The 22560-nt window shown below is 43.7% G+C and overlaps 1 protein-coding gene across 1 annotated transcript in view; it reads right to left on the bottom strand.

The window, feature by feature from the left end:
• Positions 1-20959, bottom strand: part of SHC3 (SHC adaptor protein 3) — a 224178-nt gene extending 203219 nt beyond the window's left edge. The window contains exons 1-2 of the mRNA XM_044287510.1: positions 20219-20959; positions 3015-3085 (exon numbers count right to left, since the gene is read on the bottom strand). Coding sequence (XP_044143445.1) covers positions 3015-3085; positions 20219-20758 — 611 coding nt within the window. The 5' untranslated portion in view covers positions 20759-20959. The remainder of the gene's footprint in view (positions 1-3014; positions 3086-20218) is intronic.
• Positions 20960-22560: the final 1601 nt, after the last annotated feature.

Below are 22560 nucleotides of genomic sequence, written 5' to 3'. Positions count from 1 at the left end.
ATCTTTTACCATAGGGAATCACCATGGTAAAAGATCATGTGACGTACCATGTGATGACCGGAGTGACGTCATCGAAGGTCCTTAACCTGTATTTAATGGAGCAGCTCACCCCAGGTCCTGTTCATCAGCAGCGGAGACACAAGGAGATGCCAGCTTCGCGAGCAAGTGGACTAAGGTGAGTTAAATTATTTTTTATTTATTTTTAACCCCTCTAGCGCTGGTTTACTATGCATTCTGTATTCAGAATGCTATTATTTTCCCTTATAACCATGTTATAAGGGAAAATAATACAATCTTCAGAACATCAATCCCAAGCCCGAACTTCTATGAAGAAGTTCGGGTTTGGGTACCAAACATGCGCGATTTTTCTCACGCGAGTGCAACGCATGACAATGTTTTGCACTTGCGCAGAAAAAATCGCGCATCCGGCTCTTATCCGGGCAAAAAAACTCACGCCCGTGTGAAAGAGGCCTTAGGGACACCAAACGCTAGCTAATAGGGCCACGAAAGTCATTTTAAGCACTAGTATAGGTGTGCTATCAATAGGTGTGATACACAGAGGGGTGCGGTATACTTATAATATATTTTTATAATGAGTCAAAAACACATAGATCTATATAGTGATCACCTGGAAGTCAGGGGCCTAGGGGTATAGGGTAAGGTTCCATCGGGGTCACTCTTATCAGGGCGGGTGGTCTGTGGTTAGTCTATCAGTGCCAGTAGGGCAATATCAGGGACAGGTCTTTGCCCACCCTGTCCTTCAATACCACATCATCATCAAGCCCAGGGATAGATTTTTTTTTACTTTCCCTCTCGGATTCATCGATGTGCACTGGAACCCCCCGGATTGTGGTAGGACACATGGTTTCTGATTTGGTGCCGCTGAGCACTTGTTCTTGCCTACCACATATATGCTTTTTGCTTAACTTTAATAACTTAATTTATTTTCATTTTGAGGGATATCTTTTCCATTCACACGTCAGCAAAATGGGTCCACATCCGTTTCGCAATTTTGCGGAACGGGTGCACACCCATTCATTTTTTAGTGGGGCCGGAATGTGCTGTGCAATTGCAGACAAGATTAGGCATTTTCTATTATAGTGCTGGGGATGTGCGGTCCGCAAATTGCAGAATGCACATTGCCGGTGTCCGTGTTTTGAGGATCTGCAAAACACTTACGGACGTCTGAATGGACCCTCATAGTAACATTGTTAAAGGTTACGTTTTATCTTTATGTACAGAAAGTGTGCAAAGCAGTAATCAAAGCAAAAGGTGGCTACTTTGAAGAACCTAGAATATGACATATTTTCAGTTGTTTCACACTTTTTTGTTATGTATATAATTCCACATGTGTTAATACATAGTTTTGATGCCTTCAGTGTGAATCTACAATTTTCATAGTCATGAAAATAAAGAAAACTCTTTGAATGAGAAGGTGTGTCTAAACTTTTGGTCTGTACTGTATATTCTAATGGATTGTCTTCCTTGTACAATGTTTTAATATACTTTCTATGTTAGAGAGTATATTATAGTGCATTTGTATTGTGCGGCAGTTGTGTGCGGTTCTGCTGCGATACTGCAGGTATATAGATGGACAAATGGAACAAATAATTTCTACTGGTGTGATATACCAGTTGCCCCCCCCCCCCCAAAAAAAACTGATTGAAGCGAGGTGTTATATACCAATATACTTTCTTTATAGTGCATTTGGGTACTGTATAGTGCATTTGCGCATGCGCGTACGCGAAAATTATATTGCCGATATTTCGCATTGAAAAAAATTATGAATGGAGATCGCAAATTCGAATAATACACCTGGTATGTCACTGTCCATGTTGTGGGACTATTTGTGCACTTCTAGTAATAATTTCTTTGCTGCAAATATGAGCTGAAGGTTTTTCAGGTTCGCCTGCCATTAAAATGAATGGGACCCGCCGCAAACTTACGGTTCGCGCGATCGCGTTCGCGAACCGTCCTGGCAGATGTTCGTCCATCACTAGTGACCAATATCTTGCTAATCTTTGAAACTGCTCCCTATATGAGTCTATGAGTGGTGTGGTATGTGTCATCACAAAAGCTAAAGAGACATTGTGTCTCTACTAAGTAGGGGCACTTTACTAAATGAGGGGCACTTTTACTATGAAAAGGGCAGTAAGTGCACATTATTATTGTAAAGGGGCATTATTAATATGAGAAGCATAAAGAGTCGCCTGATTAATCTGCCTAAAAGGTGTGCTCCAGGACTTTCATATTGATGGCCTATCCTCAGGACCTTCTCACTGCTCACCAACCACAGCGCCATCCATAGGATAAAGGCTGTGCTTGGTACTGAAACTAAGCTCCAATCATCTGATTGGGAATGACTTGTGCCTAGGCCATGTGACTGTTGAATGTGACGTAATATGGCCTAGGAAGAGGCCTAAGCACTCATGGAGCACTGCAGCGTCTTCATACTGCTGGTCGGCGGAAATGCCAGGGGTCGGACCACCGCCAATCTTATATTGAAGATCTATCCTGAGGAGAGGCCATCAATATCAAAATCCCAGAGAACCTTTTAAACCTGTTTGCAATCAGCACGTCCATTTCTGCAATTTTATTTCTGCATTGCCATACAAGGCAGAAATGATGCAGTGCCTTACCAAATCCCCTATTTGCACAACCACGATCTTTATTTGCATCCTCACCCCCCCCCCAAATACTGTGCAACTGACAAGACATCTCTGCTGTGGTAGCCAGGTACATTCTTTTTCAACCCTATATGGAAGTTTGACTCTGTCTGTTTTCCACAGTTATTACACTTTCTAGTTTTGTTTTTATTTTGTTCTTTAAATTTATATCTGACAATATATTTTTGTGAAAATGCCTTTCTGGTATAAATGAAAAAAATCGTAAGTAATCATCAAATAAAATCATCCTCAAAGTATATTTTTGTTCAGTTTATTAATTTGTAGATTGGTGGCACAATAATTACCGCATATGTTCATGCTAAGAAGATAAAATAAAACTTGTCCTACCTTGTTATCTGTGTTCTTGTGTTGAAATCTAGAGATCTCATGGAGCGTAAAACTTCTATGCATCCCAAATACTGCAAGAAGATAACAGAACTTGGTAAGAAAGAAAATTCTGCACAGGACAAAGTATATTTGTAGGGGCATCTGTGGAAGTGTAGTGCAGATCCCATTTACAATCAGTCAAAAAACTATCAGATAATACAGGTACGTCACTGATATTCTCAACTTTACATATATCAATTTAAAGGAGTCAATCAGCAGTTTTGACCATGCAAAACCGCTGACTGCTGATGATAAGCAGGACAAACTTAGCTTTGGTGGAGCTTTATTATCAGGAGTAGTGTGAATATGAAATTTTATTGGGCCAGGTTCTGCTCCTGCACTAGAGGTGGAGCTTCACTGTGAAGAGGTCTCTGTTCTCTGCATTAAGTTGCTTTACAACGCCTCCCCTCTGCTCTGAATGACATCTGTAGTGATCTCCTTGTTGGGTGCTACAACCATCATTCAAAGCAGAGTGAAGGAGTTATGAAGCAGCTGAATGCAGAGAGCGCTCCACAGTAAACCATCAACTCCTGGTACTAGGTTTTAGATGGAATCACCCCCATTGGGTTGGCTATCCTTCTAGAGTAATGGAAGTGAAAAACACAGTTAAGGCAAGTTTGCCACCGCTTTTTGTATTAGTATATATTATGTATTATAATATTGGAGCATATGTTAACTACTTGTGGACTGCTGAATAAAAACCTCAGGCTGGTCCGACGATGACCTTGCAGAGACATTTTTGCAGAAGTCTGCAGCCTGGGTAGCGCTGCTCATGTGTGCAGTGCTGGCCAATCCGAGAGCATGGCTGGTTATGCAGGAAGTGTCTTGGACTACCAGATGCAGGGTGTGCATCAGCTAGTTTGAGAAGGGATGCGGTCATCTTGGATGACAGATGAGGAGTCATGGAATCAGTGGGTCTTTAGCTAAAAACACAACTGAAGGGTCACTTTAATACACTAATATTGTGCTGGTAGTTTTTTTCTATAATCCAGAAAATGTGTGAATTACGGAAGTCACCAGTAGTTAAAACAAATAACTACAGAAAGAGCAATTTCCACATCAATAATTACCCTGAGGAGTCACAGAGGACAACCAATTGTTTTTGCGTCCCACATAACTACTTCTTACAAAGGGTCTTCAGCATATGCCAAGTCTTAAAGATAACATCCTGAATAACAGCAGCCATCAGGCTATGTTTAAATAAAAAATGCAAACCTTTGACTTTGTGTTTGATGTCTCTGAATAGCACGACACCCACCCAGTAAGTAATTTTTTCTGACTCAATCTAGATGCTTTGGACATAGATTGATCTAGCAATTGCTTAGGGTAACCTCTCTGTAACAAACACAATTTCAAAACTTAGATAAATGCAGTATTTTTCAATTAGTGAAAGCTAACACCTTGTCGCATCAGCAAATCAACAAAGTACTACTTTTTGGGTTGTGGACCAAAATTTGGAAGGAGATAAGGGATATGTGGCCCCAGACTGGAGTGCATGAGAGCACTCTACTCTGGGACAACCCCTATCTTGGAGAATTAAAATCTATTGAACAAGAAGTGTGGTGGAAAAATGGTATCTATAAATTGGAACAGTTATGGAAGGATGGAGATGTAATTGATTATTTAGAACTTAGAAAAGCCTGTGATCCGGGGAATAGAGACTTGTCTTTCTACTATTTACAATTGAAACAAGCCCTGCGGGAGTCGGTGGGGAGGGGAACATATATATCTACCCTCCCACAACCTATAGTAAATATATCTAAGTTAACAGCTGATAAGAAGCTGATATCAAGGATATATCAAAATCTACTATATCAGAAGACAAAAAAAGGAGCAGCAAACTATTTAGGCTATAAATGGCAGAAGCTTTTTCCCCAACAGATAGATGTTTTGGGAGAAGGTGATACACGCAAAAAACGTGGTTTCACATAATTTCTCCCATAGGGTTACACAATTTAATATACTATATCGACTATAGTACTCCCCTAAAGATTTGATGAAGTTTTATAAACCTAGTGAATTTGGCTGCAAAAAATGTGGACAGATAGGTGTGGATGACGTCCATATACTCTGGACATGCAGAGAGATCCAAGATTTTTGGTGTAAGGTAAATGAGAAGATAGAGACATACCATGGGTTTAGTGTCCCGGTAGAGTTCGAAGTATGCATGTTTGGAGTGATGGACGGGATAAATAATTTAGATCAGCGAGAAATAGCAGCTAAACTCTTGTTTAAGGCTAGGAGATGTATCATTGGACATTGGGGTAGCAGTGTGTTACCAACGGTTAAGGAATGGGCGAATTTGGCTAGAACTTCTATTAGTGAAGAATTTCATTTAGCATCGATAAAGATAAAACTTAGATTCTCTAGGTTGTGGTGGAAGTGGTTGAAAGGCCAACAGGATTAAGAATGGTGGTCCGCTGACAGGGGATGGGGAGGGGAGGGGGTGAGGCACTGGGTTATGGAGGTGAGAGGATATTAGGAGTGGTTGAAAGGAGAGAGGAAGGGAAAGAAAAATTCATTTTTTTATTTATTTTTTCCTTTTTGAGAGTAACAGGCATTGGGGAAGGGGAGGGTAACGTATAAATGGTATTTACATTGTATTATATTCTATAATGTAAAAATATTAATATGATGATGATTGTCATGAATATTTTAAATACCAATAAAGATTATATAAAAAAAATAAAAATAAACTGAGGCATAAAACACGATCTGACTCCACCCTAACAAAGAATTGGTCGCATTCAGTTTCCTTTTGTTATAACACCCTTTTCAACAGAAACCAATACATCCAAAAATTCCAAACACAGACCCCTATACTTCGAAGTAAACTTCATATTCATATTATTTTTTTCATTCAGGTCTGATGAAACCAAGATTAAACTTTTTGGCCTCAATCGTTAGCATTATGTTTGGAGAAACCCAGGCACTCCCCAATATCATCCCTACAGTGAAGCATAATGGTAGCAGCATCATGTGCTACGAGGGTGTTTTTAAGCAGCTGGGACATGGTGACTGGTCAGGAATAAGGGAAAGCTGAGATAATCTTAATGAAAACCTGATACAGTGTGTTCTGAACCTCAGACTGGGCTGAAAGTTTACCTTTCAACAACACAATTACCCTAAGCACACAGCCAAGACAAAACCGGAGTGGCTTAGGAACAGCTCTGTGAATGTCTTTGAGTGGCCAGCCAGAGCCCTGACTTGAACCCCATCGAACATCTCTGAAGAGACCTAAAAATGGGTGTCCACAGGCAATCCCCATCCAACCTGGCATAGCTTGAGAAGACCTTCAGAGAAGAATAGTAAAAATCCACAGCTCCTGCTCAGTGTGGGTTTTTCCCCCCAAACAGATGAGATTCAAAACAGCCTGCTGTCATTTCCCCCTGGCTGTGCTGAAGTTGGTGGTGAAGGTGTTACGCTGACCAGATGAGGAGGTGGTAGAGGAGGAAGCGGAGTAGGAGCAGGAGGCAACAGGAGGCAAAGAGAAACGTCCTGCAATCCTCGGTGGCAGAAGGACATGCGCCAAACTGCTATCCGCCTCAGGCCCAGCCTCCACTGCATTTACCCAGTGTGCAGTTAGCGAGATATAATTTCCCGGCCCGTGCGTACTGGTCCACGTATCAGTGGTTATGTGGACCTTGCCACAGATGGCGTTGCGCAGAGCACACCTAATTTTGTCCGCCACTTGGTTGTGCAAGGCGGGGATGGCTTGCCTTGAAAAGTAGTGGCGAGTGGGAACCACGTACTGTGGGACAGCAACGGCCATAAGTTTTTTAAAAGTCTCCGTCTTCACCAGACGGAATGATAGCATTTCAAAGGCCAGGAATTTTGAAATGCTGGCATTCAGAGCCAGGGATCGCGGGTGGGTAGGGGGTACTTCCTCTTTCTCTACAGTATTGGGGAGATGGACAGCTGAACTCTTCCATGGGACATTGTGGAGATGCTTGGAGATGGTGACGGATGTGGTGGCATTGCTGCCACATCCTCTGTTTGCAGGGTGGCCACTTTCACTCCAGAGGGGGAGGAAGAGGCCGAGACTGCAGCAGAAGACGGACCAGGAGGAGCCTGAGATCTTTTGTGGTTTTTGAGGTGCTTACTCCACTGCAGCTTGTGCTTTATATTTAGATGCCTGGTCATGCAGGTGGTGCTCAGGTTTAGAACATTTATGCCTCGCTTCAGGCTCTGATTGCACAGCGTGCAAACCACTAGCGTTTTGTCGTTAGCACATTGTCTGAAGAACTGCCACGCCAGGGAACTCCTTGGAGCTGGCTTTGGTGTCCTCAGTCCTTGGGTGCAGTGGGCAGTAGCAGGCGTACTGTCTAGGGGACAGCAACTCTGCTTTTGCACACTGCTCCCTCTTTTGCTGTGCGGCTAGTGGTGTGTGACCACCACCCCTTACTTCGAACTGCACCCATCACTCGCATGACCTTGATTCCATGTGGGGTCTAAGACCTCGTCATCCTCCACATCATCTTCCAACCACTCTTCACTCCTGCCCTCCTTGCCGGTCTGCACATCGCAGAAAGCCGCAGCAGTTGGCACCTGTGTTTCGTCGTCATCAGAGATATGCTGCGGTGGTCCTCCCATATCCACATCCTGAAACATAAGTGGTTGGGCATCAGTGCACTCAATCTCTTCCACTTCTGGAGCAGGGCTATGTGGACGGCCCTCGGAAACCCTGCCAGCAGAGTCATCAAAAAGCATAAGAGACTACTGCATGACTTTGGGCTCAAACTGCTTGGCTGATTTGCAAGGGGGTGAGGTGAAAGACAGATGCCCATGGGCTGCAGATGCCAGTTCTGCGCTTTCAGCAGGGGACCGGGTGGGAGACAATGTGAAGGAACTGGAGGCACTGTCAGCCACCCAATCTACTACCGCCTCTATTTGTTCTGGCCTCACCAGTCGTACACCGGTATCCGGGCCTACAAAATTACGCTGAATGCTCTGTCACCTACGTGCACCTGAGGAAGGTGTTTCATTTGGGCGTGTAGCTGGCACAGATCGACCACATCCTCTCCCTGCAACAGGAGCTCCACCAACACCAGCAGCACCACGACCAGTGTCACGTCCCTTATTTGATGCTCTCCTCATTCTTTGAGCTCACCCTCTGAACTAACAGACAGATTAACTATATTATTTTCCCTGTCACGTATGCAGTGCAAGTGTACTTCACGCAATAAATGGATATATGACGTGCACCTAACTAACAGACGGATTAACTATTATATTTGTGTATCAGGGGTACAAAGTACATTGCTGCATTGTACCCACAAAAAAAAATCGCTGTAGGTCACCCACAGAATTTACAGCCAGATTTATGATTAGCTTTCTGTGTCAGGGGTGTAAAGATGGTGTATTGCACCCACAAAAAAATCGCACTAACACTGTCCCTCACTTCAGCTGCCTGCTTTCTGTCCCTTCACTACTGAGAGCTGATGGGCAGTGCAAAGATGGTGTATTGCACCCACAAAAAAAATTGCACTAACACTGTCCCTCACTTCAGCTGCCTGCTTTCTGTCCCTTCACTACTGAGAGCTGATGGGCAGTGCAAAGATGGTGTATTGCACTCACAAAAAAAATTGCACTAACACTGTCCCTCCCTTAAGCTGCCTGCTTTCTGTCCCTTCACTACTGAGAGCTGATGGGCAGTGCTACACGTGATCCAGCTTATATAGAGGCTGCGTCACATGATGCACCGGCCAATCATAGCCATGCCATTAGTAGGCATGGCTATGATGGCTTCTAAGGGCACACAGCTTAAAAGCTTGTTGATTGGCTGCCCTGCAGCCTTTCACAAGCTTTATTAAATGCCCGAACACCATACTGGAACCTAACTTTTCCGGCAAAGTTCGGGTTCGGGTCCGGGTCCCAAAAATTGTAAAGTTTGGTACGGACCTAAACTTTACAGTTCGGATTCGCTCAACACTATTTAGGACCAAATTTGGGGTATTTTTTTTTCTTCTGAAGATGTCATATGGCCTAGGAAGAGACTGTGGCACTCACGAAGCAGCGCAGCCTCTTCATACAAAAAAAAAACTAAACTAAAATGGAGGGAAGGATGGGCCCAAGTTGGGTAGACAGCCCCGGGCCTATCATGCACTTAATCCGCCCCTGGTCGCATCATGGGAAAGTCTAAAGAAATTAGCCAAGATATCAGGAAGAGAATTGTGGACTTGCACAAGTCTGGATCAACCTTGAGTGCAATTTCATGATACCTGAAGGTGCCTCGTTCATCTGTACAAACAATTATACACAAGTACAAACAAGATGGGAATGTCCAGCCATCATACCGCTCAGGAAGGAGACGGGTTCTGTGTTCCAAAGATAAACGTGCTTTGGTCCGACATGTGCATATCAACTCAAGAACAAAAATCTTGTGAAGATGATGGTGGAAGCTGATAAGATTGTGTCAATATCCACAGTGAAACGAGTACTGTATCAACATGGGCTGATAGGCCATTCTACCATTACTCCAAAAGAAACATAAAAAAGCCAGATTAATGTTTGTAAATGCACACAGGAACAAAGACCTACATTTTTGGAGACATGTCCTGTGGTCTGTCGAAACTAAAATTTAACTTTTTGCCCATAAAGATAATCGTTACGTTTGGAGGAAAAAGGGCGAAGCTTGGAAGTCTAAAAACACCATCCCAACTGTGAAACACGGGGGTGGTAGCATCATGTTGTGGGGTGGTTTTGGTGCAGGAGGGACTGGTGCACTAAACAAAATAGATGGCATCATGAGGAAAGAAGATTATGTGGAAATACTGAAGCAACATCTCAAGACATCAGCCAGGAAGTTAAAGCCTGGACGGAAATGGGTCTTCCAAATGGACAATGACCTGAAGCATACTGCCAAACTGGTTACAAAGTGGCTTAAGGATAACAAAGTCAATGTTTTGGAGTGACCATCACAAAGCCCTGATCTCAATCCTACTGAAAATGTATGGGCAAAGCTGAAAAGGCAGGTGCGTGCAAGACGACCTTTAAACATGGCTCAGTTACAACAGTCTTTTCAGGAGGAATGGGCCCAAATTCTAACCAACTATTGTGAGAAGCTTGTGGAAGGATATCCAAAACGTTTGACCCAAGTCATACAGTTTAGTGGCAATGGTACCAAATATTAATGAAATGTATGTAAATTTCTGACTTTGCAGTAAGTAATAAAAATGCCTTAAAACATTATCTCTCTCATTATTCTGGCATATGGCAAATAATAATAATTATGGTAATCCTAATTGCCCAAAAACAGGAAAGGTTTATTCTGATTTCATGTCAGATATTGAGAAAAACATACATATGTGTCTTTTTATATAGTGTATGTAAACTTCTGGTTTCAACTGTATTTATTGTCCATTGGTGCTGTGATCGCAGGTGCCGGTCCGGGTTTTTGTTAACACCTGGCTGCCTTTAAAAGAGAGCTGGGTTCATGCAGAGGGGATCTCTTTATTGGGATCTGAGGCTTGTGCCGGGGTGGAGGGCTGAGACCCATGTGAGGAGAAACATGCCAACTAAAGCCTGCTTATGGACTCTTGTTGGCAGAACAGGCAGTATGATGTGAACTGACACCAATACTGCAAGGTGACTTTTTTGCTTGAAAGTCTTTTTTTTTGTTCTGTGAACCTTCCAACATGTGAATAAACACTGAACTTTTGGTTTAAAAACTGGTTGGTGCCTCTTTAATGCGTCTGCTAATCCTGTTTACCAGAGCGAATCGCCACAATTAGTGGAGGATGCGTGCAATCACAGTGAGGCTAGCGTAAAGCCCCAAAAAAAAATTCGCAGTTTTTTCAGGGCTCTGTATGACCTGGATTAAGCCTGCTAAGTTGCAACCAGCATCACGGGACAAGATGGAGGAGATGATGAGGCAGCTGGTGCAGGCCAACCTAAGGCAACAACAGGTCATGGAGCAGCAGCAGGAGACTAACAGGCAACTGTTAGAGGCTAATCAGCGACAGCAAGAAACGAACCAGCGGCTGCTGCAACACGTGATGGCCTTAGAGAAGACAGGAGTATCTCAGGGAGTCCACGATGACCGGATATCAGTCCACATGGCGATCCCCAAGATGGCACCGACGGATGATGTCAAAACGTACCTGGCGGGGTTCGAGAAGGTGGCCGTGAGAGAGAGTCTACCCCGAGACCAGTGGGCTGAGGTCATCGCTCTGTTCTTGGCATCAGGAACCCAACAGGTTTACTTTGATTTACCGGACAAGCAAGCGGCAGACTACTATAAGGTTATGGGTGAGATCCTGGTGAGACTGGGGGTGAATGTGTTGGTCCGGGCCCAGCGGGTGCATCAGTGGGAGTTTAACCCGGCTGAGCGAGCGGGACCCCAGTATTATAATTTGCTGCATCTCTTGCAAAAATGGCTACTGCCTGATGTACTGAGTCCCAATGCTACGCTCGACCGTATTGTAGCTGACAAATTCCAGAGGGCATTTCCACCACCCCTCCATCGCTGGATTGGTCAGATGTCTCCTACTGGTGCCCTGGAGATGGTAGACCTGGTCGAATGGTATGGGGCTACTGAGGAACTCCAGGGGGGAACTCTGGGGAAGGGTGTAACAAAATCCAGAAAATCCCCGCCCCAGACCCGGTGGCCTCAGCTGAGAAAGAACGCACAAAATGTGCAGTTTGGGGATCGGAACCCGTTAATCTGCTGGCAGTGTCATGAGCCCAGCCATGTACGGGCCGACTGTCTCCACCTGGTCGAGCCCATGGACTTAAACTTTGGGTATCGACAGTCATGGTATGCCAGAAGGGTCGGTGCGTCAGACACTCCAGAAACTCTCAATAACGAACCTTTGTGTCAGGTGGAGGTGGGAGTCACTCCCGTGGTGGCTCTGCTGGACTCAGGGAGCCGGGTGACCCTTGTGAGGGCTTCCCTGGTGCAACCCACCGAGTTTACGGGTCGGAAAGTCGGGGTGCTCAGCATACATGGAGATATAAAAGAGTACCCCACTGCTCTGGTGTCCCTAAGCACGTGTGCCGGCAGGCGGATCCATGTGGTGGCCGTGACCACCAGCATGCACTATAAAGTGATACTAGGAAGAGACTTTCCGTTGTTCCCAGCCCTGTGGCCGGCCGTTGTACATACTGATCCCCAGGAGATAGGTAAAGCTCCAGTAGAGAGGCCTGGCCCAGTTGAGGTGTTAGAACACCAGAAACCCAAGGGGAAGGGGCCTACGGTAGATCCGGTGGGTGAGGGGGAGACAATCCCACTGAATAGGATAGGTAGGGAGCATAGGAAGATAGCTGAGCCAGCCCAGAATCTGGTCTATAATCGAGCATCTGTAACTGTAGCAGGGGAGATCCAGTTTTGGTTTTTGGGCCTCCTGTCGACAGTAAGTTCCTTGCTAGGTGGCAGGGGCCCTACAAAACATCAGAGAACGGCCTCATGCACACGGCCGTGCCATTTTTTGCGGTCCGCAAATTGCGGATCTGCAAAAAATAGAAGCCGCCCATTATAGAAATGCCTATTCTTGTCCACAAAATGGACAAGAATAGAACATGCCATATTTTTTTTGTGGGGCCACGGAACAGTGCAATGGATGCGGACAGCACACGGAGTGCTGTTTGCATCTTTTGTGGGCCCATTGAAGTTAATGGGTCCGCACCCGAGCCGCAAAAAATGCGGTTCGGATGCGGACCAGAAAAACGGTCGTGTGCATGAGGCCAAAGTTGGAGACACAAATTACAAGGTACGCCAGCCAGGTCGCAAAAGCCGAGGCAGGTCTACCATATTAATTTCCTAAAACCTTGGAAGGTTAGGGAGACCTGTACTGAGAACAGCCCGCGGCCGGTTTATCTAGGGGAAGAGATTCCGGTCCCTCTGCTACAGGGAAAGTGGCTGCCACAGAAAAGATTACTGACAGCCTTTTCCGCTAAACAGACTCAGGGGGCCAGGGAGTTCGTTAGTCAGAGCATGGATGTGTTCTCTGACCTCCCTGAACGCCCTTCCATAATCCACCGTGGTATTGTCACTGAGCCCCAGGCAAAAGTCTGGTTAAAGCCGTACCGGGTAACCGTGTCTCGGCGACAAGCCATCTCTAAAGGAGCGATACGGGGTTGGCCGCGGCCTGTCACCACCTGAACAAAGAGAGGAAGTTCTGGGTCACCAGATGGCTCTGGTCACTGCAGAACTTTGAGTTCACGGTGGAGCACAGAGCAGGCCGGTTGCTGGTAAATGCAGAGGCACTGTCCCGGGTGCACTGTTTATGCATGTGTTCACCCCCTCAAGGTTGAACAAAGGGGGGGGGGGTATGTGACACAGTAAAGGGAATTGTATGTGGAGGCAGGTATTTTCCTCCCAGTGTGTTCTGCTGGACTAATTAGCAGTCAGGTAAGGTCAAACACCAGACTGGATCGCAGGTGCCGGTCCGGGTTTTTGTTAACACCTAGCTGCCTTTAAAAGACAGCTGGGTTCATGCAGAGGGGATCTCTGTATTGGGATCTGAGGCTCGTGCCGGGGTGGAGGGCTGAGACCCATGTGAGGGGGAAACAGGCAGACTAAAGCCTGCTAATGGACTCTTGTTGGCAGAGCAGGCCGCATAGTTTGAACTTACACCAATACTGCAAGGTGACTTTTTTGCTTGAAAGTCTTTTTTTTTGTTCTGTGAACTTTATAACGTGTGAACTTTTGGTTTTCAAACTGGTTGGTGCCTCTATACTGCGTCTGCTTATCCTGTTTACCAGGGTGAATACCAACAGTGCAAAATCGTACATGCTGCTTATAGGCACTGCTTATTTGCAAGCAGGTTGTCCATACATGTGGCTTCTATAAATATATGGGGTAAGGCACATCTGAAAAACAATGTGCATATTTTGTCCATGAATAATTAGCTTTATGGGCAAGTCAGAGGTGTGCAATTGTGTGATCAGCACTGACTGAAGAGCAGACCAACACTTGGGTATCTATTTTTTTTTTTTTTATGGAATTATTTTGTTTACAGATTCAATCCATAGTGACTTTTATTTAACACCTTTAGGGCTCTTTCACACCTGCGTTTTTTTCTTCCGGCATAGAGTTCCGTCGTCAGGGCTCTATGCCGGAAGAATCCTTATCAGTTTTATCCTAATGCATTCTGAATGGAGAGAAATCCGTTCAGGATGCATCAGGATGTCTTCAGTTCAGGACCGGAATGTTTTTTGGCCGGAGAAAATACCGCAGCATGCTGCGCTTTTTGCTCCGGCCAAAAATCCTGAACACTTGCCGCAAGGCCGGATCCGGAATTAATGCCCATTGAAAGGCTTAAGCTAAACGTCGTTTCGGGGCATTGCCGGATCCGACGTTTAGCTTTTTCTGTATGGTTACCATGGCTGCCAGGACGCTAAAGTCCTGGCAGCCATTGTAAAGTGTAGTGGGGAGCGGGGGAGCAGTATACTTACAGTCTGTGCGGCTCCCGGGGCGCTCCAGAGTGACGTCAGGGCGCCCCACGCGCATGGATGACGTGATTGCATGGCACGTCATCCATGCGCATGGGGCGCTCTGACGTCATTCTGGAGCGCCCCGGGAGCCGCACGGACGGTAAGTATACTGCTCCCCTGCTCCCCACTACTACTATGGCAACCAGGACTTTAATAGCGTCCTGGCTGCCATAGTAACACTGAACGCATTTTGAAGACGGATCCGTCTTCAAATGCTTTCAGCTCACTTGCGTTTTTCCGGTTCCGGCGTGTAATTCCGGCAAGTGGAGTACACGCCGGATCCGGACAATGCAAGTGTGAAAGAGGCCAGTTACATGTTGTGCTATTAACAAAAAAAGATAAAAAATATGAAAAACTGATACATTTCTAAAATTCTTCCTTGTTATAAAGAATTTTAAAAAAATAATAAAAAAATGGCCTTATATAAAGCTCCATGTATTATTGAAAAAAGGTGCAAAAATTATTTACATAACCAGACAAAAAAAAATTGTTTTTCAAAGACGCATGCATAAAAAAAAACAAAAAAAAAAAAAATATGCTTAGAATTGTATATAAATCATACAGTATAAGGGCTCACGCACACAACCGTTGGATGTTTTGAAATTTGCAGAATGGAATGGCTGGCCCCTAATAGAACAGTCCTATCCTTGTCCATAATAGACAAGAATAGGACATGTTCTATTTTTCTGCGGTACAGCCATGCAGACATATGGACATGGAATGCATTTCTGTTTTTTTTTTTTGCGGCCCCATTGAAGTGAATAGTCCCACATATGGGCTGCAAAAAAACAGAATGGACACAGAAAAAAAAAATATCTGCGTGTGCATGAGCCTTGTTGACCTAAATGTCCTTACATGCTGATAGCCAGAGTGATACAGTTCTAAAAACATTTTAGAAACCCCTCCTGTAGAGTAATGCTTATACAACTAAACCATATTAACCTGAGGCCAAAAAGCAGCATGAACTTACAAACACATACCATGGCATAGTGTGTTGCCTATAAACTCTTTATTACTAGCTTTCATTAACGCTATACAAAGGTGGCTAAAAGATAATCCCGGGGCTGGATATTGACAACTAAGGGCCTCTGTACAAAAACATCAAGGGCCCCTTTCTGCCAGCATACCCAGATCTTACAAATCTAGAGATGCTCTATCTTATACCCATTTCTGCTCTTGCTGATAAAGAAGGGTCTCCAGAGGAGGAACACCCATAAAGCAGTTAACCTATTAATATATGACCTTGTTCATGTTTTGTCAACTAAAGATGATCTACTGTAGTGAATGAATTAAAGGGGTTGTGCTATGAAAAATATTCTACATTTCTAAAACTAGCACTTGGCTCTGAATACTTTTTTAATTGCATGTAATTAAAAATGTAGTATAGCCATTGAGCTATTCAATAAAATGTATCTGTATAGCGCCACCTGCTGTTTGTTCTTTTCCTTATTTCTTGTCCACTTAACTGAGGTAGTCGCACATGCTCAGTTTGAATCTTCAACTGCCACCACTCCTATCTTATGTTAGAAGCAGTAACAGTTACACAGAGAGAACTGCAGCAGAAAAGCCCTTTGAGCTACCAGCCAGAAATAAATCTAGCAGAGCAATTGGAGCAATAAATGGGGGGAGATCTCTGGTTCAATGTGTGTTAAAGGGCTGATTCTAGCTTTGTTAGGCTTATTTTACACTGCTGGCATAGCTATCTAGATTTGGCATTGCCAGACATTACAGTTACGCCCACCAGCCCCATTAACTATAATTAGAGATGAGCAAATGGAATCTGATAAAGTGGAATCTGATCCAAATTTCAGGAAAAATTCGATTCGCACCAAAGTCGAATTTCCTCATGCTTCGTGGTAATGAATCACAGTTTTTCCTAAAAGGGCTGCTGCACGTGTGAGGACATGGAGCAAGGAACTCTGGGAAGGCGGGATCACCCATAATGCCATGCATGCAACCAATCAGCAGCCAGCCAGCCCTGTGATGTCACATCCCTGTGATAGCTTCAGTCATCTTGGATTCTGCCATTTACCAGTGTACTTAGTGCAGGGAAAGATGTCAACAGGCGCTAGGGACAGTGCAAAAAAAAAAACGTCATTGTGCTAAAATAACGATTTGCAAGTGCAGGGAAAGATTATTCAAGGTGTAGAGTAAGGATAGGGAACAATCATTCCACAGCATTTATGTTCAACAGGGTTTAGTAGGGAAGGTTACAGCCTGGGTAATAGGAACAATCCTATTACACCTTGTTGCACTGACTGGGGACACAAATTGCCATAATTCCAGCAAACCATTCTTGTTATTGGGGTGCAAATGCTGTTTGATAAAGCCATTAACTGGATTTATTACAAGGAAATATTTCTACGTCTTATTTGCCCTTGTGCAGTGCAGTTATATGTTCTAAAGCATTTTTTGGCTTGTATTAGTGGGGGAAAAAGTGCTTATTAGCCGTTGTGTGGTGAAGAGATGAGTGGTGTGGTGATGAGAAAATTACAGCCCTTTTTGTCGTGTATTAGTGGCAAAATAAAAATATATTTGCCGTTCAGTGGTGCAGTTATATGTTCTAAAGCCTTTTTGCTGTGTATTAGTGGCAGCAAAAAATATATATTTGCCGTTCAGCACATTTAAAAAAAAAATTGGGGTGTATTAAGAGGAAAAAGAATACGTCTTATTAGCCAGTCTGCAGTGAACCGACATTGTTATTCAGCCATTGTTGGGGTGTATTAATGGGAAAAATAAGTACGTGTTATTAGCTGTTCTGCAGTGAATTTACATTGTCATTCAGTTGTGAAATTTCTTTCTGATACAGCCTTTTTTTGGGAAAATTGATGCGTGATTGTGGATTTTTTTCTGTATGAACCGAATTACTCGATTATCCATTCAGTGGTGAAATTTGTTTGTGAAACTACCTTTTTTGGGAAAAATGATGGGTGATTGTGGACAGTGATGGCCAGTTCGCAGTGTTCGCCGACGAACACATGCGATCTGCCATCTTTTTTCCCAAGCCCGGCGATGCAGAGGTAAGTCCTTGCCTGTGCCGCGAGCCGCTCTGAAACACATGCGGTCACTGAGAGCAGGCAGTTCCGAGAACAGCCCGATGAAGGCTGGGAATAAAGATGGCAGATCGCATGTGTTCGTCGGCGAACACTGCAAATTGGCCATCACTGATTGTGGACTTTCTGTATGAACCGAATTCGTCAATTATCCATTCAGTGGTGAAATTTGTTTGGCAAACAGCCTTTTTTGGGAAAATTGATGGGTGATTGTAGACTTTCTTCTGTATGAACCAAATTTGTCGATTATCCATTCAGTGGTGAAATTTGTTTGTGAAACAGCCTTTTTTGGGAAAATTAATGGGTGACTGTGGACTTTCTTCTTTGTGAACTGCATTCCGTCAATTAGCCATTCAGTGGTGAAATTTGCTTGTGATACAGCCTTTTTTGGGAAAATTGGTCGGTGGCTGTAACTATGGTCAAGGACAATATATGCTGACACCTTCTCCACTCTGTCAGGGGGCTCTACTTGTATAATCGTTTAATAGAACATGTTCTGTAGACATCTATGTGGAATCAGCTGACAACGGTGTAAAAGAAGTGCGCTTCTACTTGACGCTAACATCAACCTGTAAGGCTGAGTTTATGCTTGAGTTATTTGGTCAGTTTTGGCCCCATGACTGCCCAAATAAGTGAAGTGTGCACTGTGATTCTAAGAGCGACGTCTGTCATGTACATGTCATACTGACTCACAGTATTATTTCACTACCACAGCAGCCTCCTTGTGCGTGTTACTGCAAGGCACAGTGTTCTATACCACTATTCAGGCTCTCAGCAGCCAGGAAATAGCCGTTTTTATATAATAAATAAATTCCGATCGAACCAAATTTTTTTTTAAAAAATTCGGCGAACCGGCCGAATCAAATTACTGAGAAATTTGCTCATCTCTAACTATAATGGGTCCGGCAGAGATCTGGACCATACCCTGCCAGAAAAGCCAACAGGGACCAAGCCGCCAATGTGAAAGAAGCCTTAGAAAGAGATTGTCATGTACTATATGATGTCATTTTTTTACATGAATCATGGGATAAACCCTTTAATGAAAATGTCGCTGGTGGTGAATGGTTTGATAAAAGCATCCCAGGTGGTCTAGGGCAATAAAGGGGTTAATGGTAATATGCCGGGATGCTGCTATAGGCTGCTTAGGCACACAGATCCTGTGTATATCCTTCTGCCCATTAATAATCCCATTTTCCGTGATGTAGTTATCTTGGAAACTGTCATATGACTGTACTTCTTTCTTTTATAGGGCTGTGGCAGTTTTCTCACTTGCAAATGGCTCAGGTATCATGCCACCATCACACATTAGCACTGATAAAGGGCATTTGCAATGTTTAGGCAACCGTATTGAGCTAATGCCTAAGTTCATGGGAAAATATACCTAACATATATCAATCTGAGAAAGAGCATGCTTTGTCATATGTATAAATGCTGTTAAATGCACATTATACACTGATGTGATCCCTATGCAAGGATATCAGAGACCACCACTGTACATTGCAGCTGCGTACTGTTTACACAAACACATTGTCTTTCACGGACTTAGTCTGTACATTGAAGTCTATGTATGTAGTGTGCATACACAATATACAGCATTTCTGGATATAAAAAAACAATAACGTATTGCCGAGATCTTGGTTAAGGGACCATATTATATGTAAATTGCAATGTTAAGTAATGCTTATGTCAACACAACATGTACAGCATCTGTTCCCCCTTTAAATATGTAATACTTTCTATATCTCACCAATTGCAGCTAGGACATGTAATATTACAATTGAGCACATTATTTTCCTGAATGCACAAGAGCTCGGTGCAACGCCGATTATAACACACAACTAAGGTATTGGAAAGTACCGTAATAAACCCCCCGAATCTTCATTAAAATATGGATCACTAGTGCTAAGAGGGATGTACAATTGAGCAAATTTTATTTACTTGTCATCAGACTGAAAAAAACATGATATATACTATATATTTTCTACCAACATGTCTTCGAAGGATGGAGAGTGAGAACTGCCATATTGTGCAATTTGGTGGTAAATGTGTTCTATTCACATTGAGAGCTTATTATCAGTGTCAGGAGTATTCAAGCAACAGTTACTAGATATTGTATATGCATAAAGTGGCATTTCATGAGACCAAATCAAATATTTGACATTACATATATATATGCAAAGACACATACGTGATTGCGATAAAATCTGCAATATGCCGTCATCCAAGAATAAACCTCCACATTGTATTTTATCCTTCTTTACACATTGATGTGGAATCAGGAATACAAGATTTACGATGATGAAAGCACACGCAGCCTAAAGAACGGCTTAAGTGTCATCGCTCTTTAATTACTGACATGGATAGCCCAATGAACAGCAAATGAATTGGCACAAGATCTCCACTGCATTCATGAATTCACCTGCTTCGTCTTTGCTACGTCACACAAATAAATCTATTGTAAATCTGAAAACTCGAACGATCCTGTATGGTCGTCACAATGCTACCATTTCATTGGATTTGCATGCATTTTATAGTCAGTGGGTTCACAACACATAATCGCTTTGTGCAGATGGAGAGATACGAGACCTGTATTAATAAAATGGTATTATAAAAGCTAAACCGAACAGTTTGTTTCTAACATGAAAACGGCAGACAAGGGGAAAGCAGCAGACCAACCTTCACAATGTACGTCACTCCAGGTCCCTGAATCTTCTCATTCGAGTGCAGCCATCCTCGAGAAGGCTTATTGACGAAGCTGCTACTTTGATTCCAATCTTCACCTCCCAGATGCATTTCTTCCGATCGTGTTTTTTTCCCTGTGCTCATCTTGCTCACGTCCTGCTGAGAACACGGAGGGGTAGAGACAAGGTTACATGTGTTGTCTGAAGCCCCTGCTGCTGCACTAAGAGCAGGAGAGCTACCCTGTAACTTGGAACCAGCAAGCTCCTTTACTGCAGAGGACAGGTTTTTTATACCCAACAGGCTGCCCGTGCTGGAGAGTTTCATGTGAGACACTTTGTGAATAAATGTACAAAGAGAGGTGGGTCCATCTTCCTGGTCCTTTTGTAAGTCTGTGGTCGGAACCAGGCACGGAATTGTAGCTGGGTTACCGGCGACTGTAGAGGCTTTACTGTTCGTGGACAGGTTGTGCAAAAGATCATCGACCGGTGTCACAGATTCATTCTTGAAGCGGTTATACTTGGTACGTTGAAGCATGCCCTTTTATCTAGTTTCTTTCATATGTTGTGGCAAATCTGATGCCAGTCTAAGGTACACCTTTGTCAACATTGCCAGAGGTTCATAGCGGCACCTGTAAGACCAAATGCAATAAGCAAATCAACCGTGTAAGAAAATAGTAGAGCTAAAAAAGAGCATTAAAGGTTGATATTTTTTGCTCCACGAGGGAAAAAAAATGTCTCCAAGGTCCGTGCCGATATAGGTTCAGAATGAAGGCAGGAGCAGACAGTTCTATATGACATTCCACTTCTGGTTAGAGCTGCCAACTCGCTCACAGCAAAAGCATGACTCACACAAATGAGGAGACCCTTTTCAACAAAAGGCTCAGTGAGCACTGCAAATCACTTCCTGTAGCACAAAAAACATCCACCCACTTACAGCACACTAGAACCAATCAATTCTCAAATTTCCTTTCCCCAACTTTGCAAATGGATCATTTCTTCAAGTTGTATCCATTCTACTCACCCTCCAAAGATGATGGGCACCGGTTAATACCTACAGCAGGTCACCTGTCATCTAGCCCTATATCCTGTCATCACAAAATGGGCATTCAATAGGGCAATCCATACCTATGTAAGACTTCTACATGGATAATTGGGCTCTTCGACTAGTAAAAGTACACCGACTATGCAAGCAAAAGAAAACACAATTTCTTTGGGTTATCCTTTATATGGCCTACTTCCAAATGCTTCATTTTTTTTGTACACATGACTGTTAAAGGTAAGCCATCAGCAGAATATGATGCTCCTGCATGCTATCTCCTAGGACTTGCCAGGCCACAAATGAAAAGAAACAATAGGGCTGTATAACAAGTCTCCCACTGCAGCATTAATACCACACAATGCTACCCAACAGGCACGGAGAACGCGTCAGAGCGCTAAGTAAACTTTCAAATGGAGATATTGAATTAGTCTCATTTCTGCCATGTGAAATAAGTCAGCACCTCTGCTCCCTGCGGTGATGAATAATGGAAACCTCCTATTTTATGTAAGAGCGAGCTTCCAGTGAAGTGCAGAATAGCCTTTCATTAAGCACACGACACAGCCCGCTGCAGTATTCCCCCAGTGTTCATCATACCCCTTCTTTCTAGAAGCACAGGAACAGCGAATACTCACATCATAGACTGTTTTCAGCAGCTATCTAACACAAGGAACGAGCTACAGCTCTCCAAATGCTTCTCTCCATTACCTACAGTGCAAGATGTGAATGAAACTCTGGTTATGTGAATGAAAGGGCTGGCTCGCATATCAATAATTCTGTGAATGAAGCAGGGCCATGCAGCCTCTGCCTGGCAATCCCTTGGGTGCTAACCGTTCCATCCAATAAGAGACAGCCTGGATGACTCATTCAACAAAGGCTTGCTAAATAGTGGAAGAGTCCATTTTGATCACAGGCAGCATTCTTAAGACGACAAAAACTAACCTAATTAAGCAGCCTTTCGAGAAACAATTACATCTCCTTAGCTTAACAAAGAAACAGATGTTAAGGACGAACAGAGAAAAAAAAATCTGCACCTCGCAGGATGCATGATATAAATCCGTCTCTTAGCTATACCTGCTTCATTCATGAATGTGCTCATCTGTCCAATATGCCTATTGCAGCACATATAAACTGACATATTGAGCCACAGAGTCTTGTATGATCCTTCACAGTGCACATACTGGAGAGTTAACCCTTTTCTTTGAATACCTTTGTCTTCATAGATTTCTAGGTGGAGGCGGGAGGGGCGGCGTGATGTCTTGATACATCTTCTGCACTGATGACCTAATAGTGCAGCACTG

Source organism: Bufo gargarizans, chromosome 1, assembly GCF_014858855.1.
Source record: "Bufo gargarizans isolate SCDJY-AF-19 chromosome 1, ASM1485885v1, whole genome shotgun sequence".
NCBI classification, from domain to species: Eukaryota; Metazoa; Chordata; class Amphibia; order Anura; family Bufonidae; genus Bufo; species Bufo gargarizans.
This window is presented reverse-complemented; position numbering and strand designations above follow the sequence as displayed.